Here is a 13201-nt window from a genome sequence, read left to right as displayed (position 1 = left end):
ATTTTCTCTAAGCGAGCGAAATTTTTTTGTCAACGTGCGGCATTTTAAAGCAGTTTTTTTCATTCATTTTGGTTAAGAGGTTTGGTTATGATTTTGTTTTAATTTTAGGCTGGTTTCGGTAGTGGTTTGAAGGTTTCTGGAAATTCATGCAATTATGATATTTATGATAATTCGGAGGTTTTTAATGTATTTTGCTGATTTTCGGACTAATTTTTGCGTTTTTTTGACGATTATTTTGTTTTACTGGCTCAAATGGGTATTGAAGAAACCCCTTCTACTTGAGTAATTTTATGATAACAATTGGTTACAGTTTTGTGGGTAAGAATCATTTTTTTGTTGAGAAATTTGACAAAAAAATGGCGAAATTGGAACTTTTTCTTAATTTTTTTTGCAGTTTTTCGTGTTTTTTCTGTTTTTAGCTAAGTTTCTTTGCCTATTATGACTTTCCTATTGTTTTGCGTGCATCTGGATACCCTATTTGTTGAAGGAAATTTTTTATTGGATGTATATGTTTTTTGAAATATTAAAAAATTTAGTTACTTTTTCCAGTTTTTCAGTGAAAGTTGTTTGTTCCAGCCTAAAGTATTTGTTAAAAATTCACATAAGTGGTTTTTTAAGTACTAGTTGTTTTGATGAAGTTATTTTGGCAGAGATAGTTTTTTCGGGATCTCAATTTATAACAAAATTTGATCAGGTTTTTGATCCTATTTTAACAGATTTGATTTTATTGTTTTTACTTTTTTGTTTCATGACTTTGTTTCAAGATAATCATAAATTAGTGAAGGCACGTTTTGTTTGATGAGTAGTTGGATGGTGTTTAACTGGATTTTCACTTCGAGTCGTTTCCGGAATTCTTCCGGCTATGTTTTTTTTAAGATCTGTTCACACATTTTCATGATTTTTGAAGTCAAATTGGAGTAGTGATTTTGGTCACTCCGAAACAGGAAGTGGAGCGAAAAAGCGAGTGGCTTTGTGGCGTGAAATGTTTTGCTCCAAATTTAAAGTAAAGTTAGAGAATGGTGTTTGAACAAAAATTCGCTTTCTCGCTAGTGGTTTTTTGTTCACATGCGGCAATTTCACTTTGATTTTTACTGTTTTTTCGATTTTTTTTGTTCGGATTTTTTTTCTAAATGGTTTTTTCCAATCCATTCACAGTCCGTTTTGGGTCTAGTTTTTTTTAGTCAATGAAAATTCTTTGAATTGTACGTCAGGACTTGTCCTGCTATGTTTTTTTAATTCGTTGTCTCCATCGATGATTCTTACGACCTGACTTCTTGGAATTGACTTTTTCACTAACTTCTATTGCTTTGCAGTTAAAATTTGTGTGCGTGACGTCATTTCTGCTTTTAGGCCAATTGCTTGACTTACCTCACTCAAAAAATGACTTCTGAACTCACTTATGGAACTTATGGAAATTTTATGAACATTTTAGTTAAAGATCAATAGTGTGCATCTAAGTAGTACCATACTTATACGCCCTAATTCTTGAGTAATAGTCTTTGAGTTTTTGATTTCGAATATCAATTTTGAAAAAGCTCTCTGCGCACTTTTTCCTTATAGACTGTATGTGTCATAAAATTGACAGTCCGAATCTATCCCTAGTGGTCTATTAAAAGACTGGTGGTCGATCTATCTCTTATTTCTTTGGTTGTTTCAGTTCATGGAAGGCCACAAGAGTCTATCGCGGCTATTTTCCGGCAATCTGCCGGCTATGTTATTCAAAAGTTAGCTAAAAAAGTGCTGCAGTGCGTCACATAAAAGCTTTTTTAAATTAAGGTTTGAAAATTTTCTCGAACAGCTACATTAGATAATTCATCTGCATAGAACGATATACATTGCTCTTAGGTTGGCCATGTAATTGCGGCTCTTGTGGACATTTATGCTGCTTTTGAACGATTATCGATTATGACTGCTGTCCAAATTTTCAGATTAGAAATTTGTAGCGATGGCAACCAACCAGCAGCCACAAACGACCCCAAATAACCTCGGAGGTGAGAACTCGCCTAGTGAGAGTCCAACAGCTTCGTCCAGCAATAGCCAACTGAATGCGAGTGTTGTCAAAATGGTGGAAGAGTTGGAACAGGGTGGTCTCATCCGGGAGGTCGGCAATCACGCGGTGTGGTCGCTGTCATCCTGCAAGTCAGGTAAGAATTATATGAGATGTTGCTCTCAAGATCTTCGAAAGCATGATAAAATATGTTAAAATAGATATTTTGTGTTCACCTCCGTGCTTTTTGTATTAGCAGGTGTTTGATGTAAGGAAGAGTAAAATACATTTAAGTATAGCTGTTGATGTGGTCAGCACCGCTAGCGAATATTCGGTAGCGCTCTCTTTATTTATCGCCATCGAGAAGATACCAAACTCGGTCAAATAGAGAGCGCGTTGACAACCCTGATATACAAATTTGATATTCGTAATTTAGATAATTCGTCATGACCAATGAAAGCTTGCCCAATAAGAGGGCGGCTCTTATTCTTACCCCATCAGAGGCTAGAATTAACTACCTTCTTGACCAACTATTGTACACAAGTTGCATAATTAGACCATTTTTTTCGCCACTTCATATAGCAACGGTGGTGAGAAGAAGTGAAGGAAAAGCGTAGTCTAATCTCAAATCAAGAATTCGCTTCTGATTCAGATTTTTGCTGTATTCATAAGGCGCTTACAATTTCTTTCATCGATGAGTTATGTAAATATTGTTGTGGTAACGCGAGTTGATGGAAAAGGGTTAAAGTGAATGCTACTTAAGTGAACTAACTATATATGCGACTTGTTATATACACTCGTTAGAAATGCTACTCGTCAGACCTTTTGGGGATTATTGTCTGTTCAAAGAGAAGATTTTGGTTTCAATTCAGAAAGATATGTTAGATTATTGATTTTAATTTACTCTGCCATTTAATATCTTTAAGAAAGCTTGCTGAACGAGTTCAACGAATCTTAGTTTTCGAATTTGCGATCAGGGGGTATTTTGATATTCGTAATTTAGAGCAAAGCGTGTCTTGATCAATGAACTCTCTTCGCTCAATGAGGGGGGGGGGGTGTTTTTCTTACCCAAAGAGAGGAAAGGTCGAGGTAGATTAAATTTCAGGATCGATTGAAGTACCAGAAGAAGACAACAGATAAAAAGCGCGTTTAAAATTAGGCGTCTGATCTAGGGTTAAATTTAGATTCTGACAAGGAGGCTCGGTAATGTGCGTTCGCACAAAATGTTCCGACCCCACTCAACTACCATATATTGTTTAAAAAACAAGTAAGTGAAAAAATTATTGCTGGATCAGAGGGCCGAAGAGAATTGCGATTTATGAGAGAACTGGACAAGACAAACATAAAAATCAAATAAAAGCAAGCATTACTTCCGACCAAAAACCGATGGCTATATTTTAAAAAAATAACACTTAATAACAAAAGAAAATGGAATCAGATAAAACCTGCACTAAACAAATTAACCTGCACTTAGATATGATATGAGAACTGTCAATAATGAGACTTGGTAACAGGTCGACAAAGAAGAGCAAAAAGGTCAAAGCTCAATTATATGTTTCTATTTTTGAAAACAACCATTTCAAATTGATTAAAACAAATACCTATCACCTCTGCTCAGTAATTGCTCTCAAACGAAGTTTGTAGCAATTATATTAGTCCTGTCCGTCTTTTTTATGCGATTTTTCACTTGACCGGTTTTTCGTCTGACGCTTCTGACTTTTCGTCCTCAAAAATAGGATAAACAGGTAGCGCCCAGCGGGCATTAAGTGCTCTTAGAGCCTTTCAACTGTTTCAGCTCAAACTGTTTTGGATATTTATTCTTATGGTGTGAAGGGCGGTTCTTAAAGATTTAAGCCCCTCCCCGCTGTTGCCCACCCCCCCCCCCCCCGCTGTTGCCCCCGGCCAATGTGGCCCCAACTCCCCCCTCCCCGCGTGACTAGCTACTGACAAAGCCAACCGCTCGTCGGTCCTTTGAGTGCAATTCGCCCGACGTTAATCGCTGGTGCTCCAACTGGCGCTGAAAATGTGCAATTGAAGATGTTTTCCGTGAATAACTTATAGTTTTCACGCTTGCGACATCGCTCTTGTCAGATTTATTTTTTTTTCGTTTTTGCCGTTCATTTTGTAATTTTCTGACATATTATGGATAATGACAGGTCTCAGTTGCCTCATATCGGGTATAAACTAACATCTTTTTAAATAAACATAAGTGTGATAATTTGGCAAGGAAACACAACCTCAGAAGTGTGCAAATATCCAAAAATCAAACTTGTGAATAAATGGGGACAGAATTCAAAGTTTCATAAGGAATTATTTGGAACCACACTGCTGAAGCCATTAAAACTACACGTCATTGAAAACCAGTGAAAATTTAAATTGAGAAATGGATTTGAATTTTTGTGGTTTGGTCTCTTGATTTTAAATAGGTTTTCTTTGCAAAGGGTCTTTGTGAAAAAGGCACCAAAAAGAACCACAAATTTTGATCAGTACCAAAAACTCACGAAACTCTTCTGAAAACACATTTATAAGCTCTTAAGACGTCTGTCAAAACATAACAACACCGCAAATATTGTTTGGAGCCACGGAAAAATGATGAGCTTTGTCAATAATGAGACAATGAGATCAAAAATAGGGAAGTGCAAATATTTTCTTCACAGAAAAATTAGTTGAATTTCATTAAAACCGTTAGCTATAAACTGAAATTAGTAAATGGATAAATTTAAACATCCAAAGAAGCATTTAAGGCTTTGGTTGTCAAGAGTATGCCGTTCGCCAACAAAAATAACCACAATTAGCAGCAAAGTTAGAAAATTTCTTATAATTTTTACGAGAGAGCTATCCTGAATGTGATAATTTGAAAAGGGAAAAATAACAGCTTCAAATATAGGCAAATATGCAAAAATCACAAAACCTTTATGAAATTTTGTAGTAAGAAATCCATGAAACCACTAGTTAAAATTAAAACTACTATAAAGAGTATTTTGCGTTACCTGGAAAAAAAAATTAGTTTTTCCTGTATATGCTGAGACATTTGGACGGAAATGACTCCAAAACTTCAATGACATTTTCTCAAAACAAATATTTTCAAGGTCCTAAAAGGCATTAGATAACAACAGAGCATTGCATACCTAATTGGATCTTTGATTAATAAGACGAAGTCATGAGGCTGCAAAGAGAATGACAAGTGAAGGCAAAACAAAATAATTCAAATAAAACAACAGTTTCGAAGCCATAAAAACTGTGAGTTTTTTACTGAAGCCATGTTAAGTATTCATTAAGCTTCTTTTTGTTGTTAGTAGGATCTGTCCTTAATTCGGACTTTATTTGAATTTTTTTCGTCAGTAATGGGCATGAAATAAACAAAACTGCGAAAAGTGTTTGAAAATGACCGCGCCATAATACAATCGGAATAATTATTGATTGTGAAAATCCAAGATCAGTCCGAACCTAGCCCCATTTTTCCTGCGCGTCCAACAAACACGCCTAATTATTCCATCAGTTTGCCAAATTACGTTAATTAGCAATTGAAATATTTCAATAACCAAAAATAAATGATGCACGGACGGGTTTTCTAATGATACCACTCGCAACACTCTTTGATGAATATATCGATAGACCAAAATTGACTGAACAAAAACCATTTGAGTATATAGTACCCCACGCCCCCCCCCCCCAAGTAGTGGGTCAGATATGTTTCATCAACAAACATTGGACACTACGATTTGCTCAATTTAATTTTGAGTTAAGCTGCACTTGTCATTTTCATGCGCAGTGGTTACGATCCGATGAAATTATTCTGACAAAATTTTTAACTGTTGATAGGTTTTGGCGTGGGTCAGTTGCGAGATGGTCTGACTAGTACTTACTGGCAGTCAGATGGGCCACAGCCACACGTGATCAACATCCAGTTCCTACAGAAGACACAGCTGCATTGCATTATGCTGTACGCAGACTACAAACAGGATGAGAGCTACACTCCAAAAGAGGTTTGTATTTGATAGTTTTCCTCAATTTTCTGTGTCAATCTTGTCTTGATAGGCTGCGTTCATCATATTGATATTTTAACCAGTTTTTCAGTGGTTAGAAGATTGTTTTACTTGACTGTCTTTCAGATTTGCGGTTGCAAAGAACAAATTATTAATAAAATGTATTCAAAATTTTAATTTGATTCAAAAGCTATTCATGTAATATTATCGATTCCTTATGAAACATTTTGACAATGATTATTTCTATTTCGTTGTTAAGTACCAACCGAAAACGAATTTATTATAAAGAGCAGCCGTCTCTTGGATAGATTTTTAAAAAATTTCAGGTGACAATCAAGGTGGGGAACAACTTCCATGACCTCTCAGTGGTTGAGAAACTTGTGTTGGATGATCCCTCGGGATGGATAGCCACTTTATTGACTGACAAAAATGTTAGTGTTATATGCAATCTTTCACAATTCTCACATTAGCACTATTCGTTTCATTTGCACAGATTGAAAGTTTCGTAAATACATTCGAGTCTCGCATTATACCCCCCCCCCCCCCCTCGTAATAATAATTACCATGATTGGGGGTGGGGGGTGGGGGTGGGGGGGGGGGGCTATAGGTTATATGACCAGTAAACTGAGGGGGGTGGCTATAATGGGAAAGACCCAAATATTCAAAACTGCATTTGCAAATAAACATCAGTTGTAGCAATAATTGCAAAGTATATTGCAATATATAGTGTATTGTACCACGTAGTTTTCTTGCTCTAACCTTTGTGATTAGAATAAATCTTGTCCGTTTTCCCATCCCCCGTCTACACACTCTCTGAAGGGGACGTTACTTGGTCTCTGGCACTTCGAAGTTGATAAGATCTTAGCTCAAGTGGGAGCTAATGAAGTACACATAAAGGTGTGACATTTTTTTCACCCTGATTTTTTAAAACCCCCAGATCATTTAAGACCCCAATTACTTAACCATACAATTGCTAAACTTTAGCAGGTTACTTTCAAGTTATCCTGAATTTTGTCCGAAAAATAGGAGAATGGGGTTTGAAAAACTCAACTACGAAACCATTTAGTAGCCCGCGCTTTAAAATCGTTCCAGCGCTGGAGTTTTACAACTGAATGCTGCAGAGAAGTCTACAGAAACTGAATTAGATGGGGAAATAGATCATTTAAATGGGGATGAAGTAGATTGGGGTGAATAGGTTGCGGAGTTAAATGACTTAAGGTGTAATGATAGATAGTAATTAAAATATGGAGAGTTAAATAAAGCTGGATGAACCATATTTAAGTGGCTGTACTATATGCTGATCGCACAAGTACTGTTTGCATCTTAATTAATAGCCGTAAAGCGATAGCTGGGGCTATTATTGGCCTGCTCTTGGTTTTTAAAAATCCAAAGGATTTGATTTGTATTGGTGCGCGGTGTTCTTTAAAGTAATGTTTACAATTTTTCTACCTTCAAATTTCAAAGAAGTCAATTTAGAGACGTAATTTTAGTCACACTGGAGTAGAAAAGGTAGCGAAAAAGTAAGATGGTTTGAAGCGTGATTTTCCAATTACCTTTAAATTGGATTGAGAAATTGATATTTGGAAAAGTTTTCAGTTTTTGAGAGCGAATTTGTTTTGTGCGCTAGTTTGACTCCTATTTTCACTCATTTTTCTCCTGATTCTTTAGCCAATAATTTCAAAAGGTTGTACACGTGTTCTACAAGTGTCTTCAAAGAACAGTTACTGGTATATATGACAGACACAATTTCTTTAAATATATTATCATTGGTTTTTAATAGCAGCACAGCGATAGCTGGGGCTATTATTATCCTTCTCTTGTTTTTTACGACTCAAAGAAGAGTATCGGTTTTCTTAAGGTTTTTCTTTTTACTGGAAGTACTCTTCATACAGACGGTTTGACCTAAAAGCGAGAGAGAGTAAAATTGCCGTGTGAACTAATTTTTTTCTGAACGAGAGAGGTTTTTTGATCATGCGCTTCGATCATGCAATGACTTTTCGACTTTGAAAAGTGTTTTTTGACAGAATGCCGCATATAGATAGCCGTTTTTAGCCGTTTTTTCTTCCATTTGGCTCAGTTTTTTAAACTTGTAATTTAGTTTTTTCTAGAAATAGTTTTCGATTGATGCTGCATTAATGTAGTTTTCTGAAATTGATACGACAAAGTTTTGCAGAGTCTAATAATTCTTTTCAAATGTAAAATGGGCGCCTGTTTATTAATTTTTTAGTTAATTTTCTTCACTAATATCTTCATTTTGGACCTTGATCGGACTTTGTTTTCTGAAAAAGCAGTGTATATGGCGACTTTCGTTTGGCAATTCGTGCAATGTATCACTCTTTCGGACGTGAGGTCTTTTTTGTTTATAAAATTGTACACAAGCTGACCCGTTTTTTGCTGTTGTCCATTCTTTCTTTGTTTTAAGTTTGAATTCGTAGAAAAAGAGCCACTGTGAACGGCCAGTGGTTTAATTTCATTGAAAATTGATTTTTTTCAACTTTTAATCTTTCAAATTCAATGAAAATTTGTTTCGTATTGTATTTTTATGTTTTTGTATAATTTAAATATTTTGACAATTGTTCTGCAAAGTTTTTTAGTTTCTCGAATCTTTGTAATCTGTGTTTACATTTTAGTTTAGACCTAAGGATGACTGTAACGTCTTTGATTAATTTTTGCTAAATAAATAATTGTACTTATTTTATATTGCTAATTGTTCGGAGTGCATTTGAAACAGGATGTGCAAACTAAATGCCGCATGTGCAAACTAAATATTTAGGTGAAACAGTTGAACGAATCGAAGATCGGAGAGAAGAAAGAGTGCATTTTTGTTCAATTCGTTTTTGAAAGGGAACGAGAAAAATAGTTCAAATCGGTTTTTTAGTTTTATCTCCAAATGTTTTTTTCACAACTATGCAAACTACTAATTTAATATTTGCTTACTATGTGTTTGGAAGCATTTTGAGGCAAATTTTATAATTTTAGATTCAATTTTCAGCTGTTTTTTAAAACCATTTTGCCTTGGTTAAATCTTCTAGCAATTTTTGTTCTTCAATTTTTTTAAGAATTAGCGGAGATGTGGTTTAAATAATTTGTACTTGCAGTTTTTTACATCCTTCGTTTCGATCGTTTCTTAATTTCAAATGTTTTTGTTGAAGAAAGTTCGGGCAAATTCGTGGCTAACTTCGAGCAATTTTTTTTCCGATTTTTCTATGTTTTAAAAATGTTTGACTATTTCTTCTGATCTTACGCTTCTCGTTGTATTTTTTGGTCGCTTCTTATTCGTCAGTTGTGACCCTTCAAGTCTAGACATGGCACATTTCACTAAAATTATTTACACAGATTTCCTTTCGTGTTTTTTGTTCTTGGCTGTTTTCAATTGTTTTTTTTTTAACTTTTTTGCTGGATCTTTTTTGCTAGATCTTTTTGCTAGATCTTTTTTGCTAGATCAGTCACTAGATGAGTGACTGATCTAGCAGAAGAACTTATAAAAAGGTTTTGCCTTTGAACTTATAAAAAGGTTCTTCCCAACAATGGCTGGGAAGAATCTTCAAAGCTAAACAGGGCAGTTCACCTAAATAAATATTACATTTTTTCTCAGATTTGTTTTTTTTTCATATTTTATTTGTTTATTAAAGATTTAAGCCCCTCCCCCGCTGTTGCCCACCCCCCCCCCCCCGCTATTTATTGCCCCCGGCCAATGTGGCCCCAACTCCCCCTCCCCGCGTGGCTAGCTACTGACAAAGCCAACCGCTCGTCGGTCCTTTGAGTGCAATTCGCCCGACGTTAATCGCTTATGTTTATTTAAAAAGATGCTAGTTTATACCCGATATGAAGCAACTGAGACCTGTCATTATCCATAATATGTCAGAAAATTACAAAATGAACGGCAAAAACGAAAAAAAAATAAATCTGACAAGAGAGCGATGTCGCAAGCGTGAAAACTATAAGCTATTCACGGTGAACATCTTCAATTGCACATTTTCAGCGCCAGTTGGAGCACCCTTTTAGTGTGATAATGTGGCAAGGAAACACAACCTCAGAAGTGTGCAAATGTCCAAAAATTAAACTTGTGAATAAATAGGGACAGAATTCAAAGTTTCATAAGGAATTATTTGGAACCACACTGCTGAAGCCATTAAAACTACGTCATTGAAAATTTAAATTGAGAAATGGATTTGAATTTTTGTGGTTTGGTCTCTTGATTTTAAATAGGTTTTCTTTGCAAAGGGTCTTTGTGAAAAGGCACCAAAAAGAACCACAAATTTTGATCAGTACCAAAAACTCACGGAACTCTTCTGAAAACACATTTATAAGCTCTTAAGACGTCAGTCAAAACATACCAACACCGCAAATATTGTTTGGAGCCACGGAAAAATGATGAGCTTTGTCAATAATGAGACAATGAGATCAAAAATAGGGAAGTGCAAATATTTTCTTCACAGAAAAATTAGTTGAATTTCATTAAAACCGTTAGCTATAAACTGAAATCAGTAAATGGATAAATTTAAACATCCAAAGAAGCATTTAAGGCTTTGGTTGTCAAGAGTATGCCGTTCGCCAACAAAAATAACCACAATTAGCAGCAAAATTAGAAAATTTCTTATAATTTTAACGAGAGAGCTATCCTGAATGTGATAATTTGAAAAGGGAAAAATAACAGCTTCAAATATAGGCAAATATGCAAAAATCACAAAACCTTTATGAAATTTCGTAGTAAGAAATCCATGAAACCACTAGTTAAAATTAAAACTACTATAAAGAGTATTTTGCGTTACCTGGAAAAAAATAATAAGTTTCTCCTGTATATGCTGAGACTAAGCTACATTTGGACGGAAATGACTCCAAAACTTCAATGACATTTTCTCAAAACAAATATTTTCAAGGTCCTAAAAGGCATTAGATAACAACAGAGCATTGCATACCTAATTGGATCTTTGATTAATAAGACGAAGTCATGAGGCTGCAAAGAGAATGACAAGTGAAGGCAAAACAAAATTATTCAAATAAAACAACAGTGTCGAAGCCATAAAAACTATGAGCTTTTTACTGAAGACATGTTAAGTATTCATTAAGCTTCTTTTTGTTGTTAGTAGGATCTGTCCTTATTTCGGACTTTATTTGAATTTATATTCGTCAGTAATGGGCATGAAATAAACAAAACTGCGAAAAGTGCTTGAAAATGACCGCGCCATAATGCAATCGGAATAATTATTGATTGTAAAAATCCAAGATCAGTCCGAACCTAGCCCCATTTTTCCTGCGCGCCTAACAAACACGCCTAATTATTCCATAAGTTTGCAAAAATACGTTAATTAGCAATTGAAATATTTCAATAACCAAAAATAAATGATGCACGGGTTTTCTAATGATACCACTCGCAACACTCTTTGATGAATATATCGATAGAGCAAAATTGACTGAACAAAAACCATTTGAGTATATAGTACCCCACGCCCCCCCAAGTGGTGGGTCAGATAGGTTTCATCAACAAACATTGGACACTACGATTTGCTCAATTTAATTTTGATTTAAGCTGCACCTGTCGTTTTCATGCGCAGTGGTTACGATCCGATGAAATTATTCTGACAAAATTTTTAACTGTTGATAGGTTTTGGCGTGGGTCAGTTGCGAGATGGTCTGACTAGTACTTACTGGCAGTCAGATGGGCCACAGCCACACGTGATCAACATCCAGTTCCTACAGAAGACACAGCTGCATTGCATTATGCTGTACGCAGACTACAAACAGGATGAGAGCTACACTCCAAAAGAGGTTTGCATTTCGATAGTTTTCCAAGTTTTCCTCAATTTTCTCTGTCAATCTTGTCTTGATAGGCTGCGTTCATCGTTACATTGTCGTGATATTTTAACCACTTTTTCAGTGGTTAGAAGATTGTTTTACTTGACTGTCTTTCAGATTTGCGGTTGCAAAGAACAAATTATTAATAAAATGTATTCAAAATTTTAATTTGATTCAAAAGCTATTCATGTAATATTATTGATTCCTTATGAAACATTTTGACAATGATTATTTCTATTTCGTTGTTGAGTACCAACCGAAAACGAATTTATTATAAAGAGCAGCCGTCTCTTGTATAGATTTTAAAAAAATTTCAGGTGACAATCAAGGTGGGGAACAACTTCCATGACCTCTCAGTGGTTGAGAAACTTGTGTTGGATGATCCCTCGGGATGGATAGCCACTTTTTTGACTGACAAAAATGTTAGTGTTATATGCAATCTTTCACAATTCTCACAGTAGCACAGATTGAAAGTTTCGTAAATACATTCGAGTCTCTCATTATACCCCCCCCGTAATAATAGTTACCATGATTGGGGGTGGAGGGGGGCTATAGGTTATATGACCAGTAAACTAAGGGGGGGTGGCTATAATGGGAAAGACCCAAATATTCAAAACTGCATTTGCTAATACACAAATGCAACAGTTGTAGCAATAATTACAAAGAATATTGCAATATATAGTGTATTGTACCATGTATAGTTTTCTTGCTCTAACCTTTGTGATTAGAATAAATCCTGTCCGCTTTCCCATCCCCCGTCTACACACTCTCTGAAGGGGATGCTACTCGGTCTCTGGCACTTCGAAGTTGATGAGATCTTAGCTCAAGTGGGAGCTAATGAAGTACACATAAAGGTGTGACATTTTTTTCACCCTGATTTTTTAAAACCCCCAGATCATTTAAGACCCCAATTACTTAACCATACAATTGCTAAACTTTAGCAGGTTACTTTCAAGTTATCCTGAATTTTGTCCGAAAAATAGGAGAATGGGGTTTGAAAAACTCAACTACGAAACCATTTAGTAGCCCGCGCTTTAAAATCGTTCCAGCGCTGGAGTTTTACAACTGAATGCTGCAGAGAAGTCTACAGAAACTGAATTAGATGGGGAAATAGATCATTTAAATGGGGATGAAGTAGATTGGGGTGAATAGGTTGCGGAGTTAAATGACTTAAGGTGTAATGATAGATAGTAATTAAAAGATGGAGAGTTAAATAAAGCTGGATGAACCATATTTAAGTGGCTGTACTATATGCTGATCGCACAAGTACTGTTTGCATCTTAATTAATAGCCGTAAAGCGATAGCTGGGGCTATTATTGGCCTGCTCTTGGTTTTTAAAAATCCAAAGGATTTGATTTGTATTGGTGCGCGGTGTTCTTTAAAGTAATGTTTACAATTTTTCTACCTTCAAATTCCAAAATCATTGGTTTT

At 35.5% G+C, this 13201-nt stretch overlaps 1 protein-coding gene across 2 annotated transcripts in view; it reads left to right on the top strand.

The window, feature by feature from the left end:
- LOC142337409 (anaphase-promoting complex subunit 10-like) overlaps positions 1–13201 on the top strand; it is a 273473-nt gene that overhangs the window by 255599 nt on the left and 4673 nt on the right. For both annotated transcript variants that reach the window (XR_012758946.1, XM_075386588.1), the window contains exons 2-4: positions 1927–2144; positions 5810–5973; positions 6300–6404. Coding sequence is in view for 1 of the 2 variants with exons in the window: in XM_075386588.1 (XP_075242703.1) it covers positions 1946–2144; positions 5810–5973; positions 6300–6404 (468 nt within the window). In the remaining variant the exon portion in view is untranslated. The remainder of the gene's footprint in view (positions 1–1926; positions 2145–5809; positions 5974–6299; positions 6405–13201) is intronic.

This window comes from Convolutriloba macropyga, chromosome 4 (assembly GCF_964194025.1).
Source record: "Convolutriloba macropyga chromosome 4, txConMacr16.3, whole genome shotgun sequence".
NCBI classification, from domain to species: Eukaryota; Metazoa; Xenacoelomorpha; order Acoela; family Convolutidae; genus Convolutriloba; species Convolutriloba macropyga.
The sequence above is the reverse complement of the archived record's forward strand: the minus strand, read 5'-3'. Positions and strand labels throughout refer to the sequence as shown.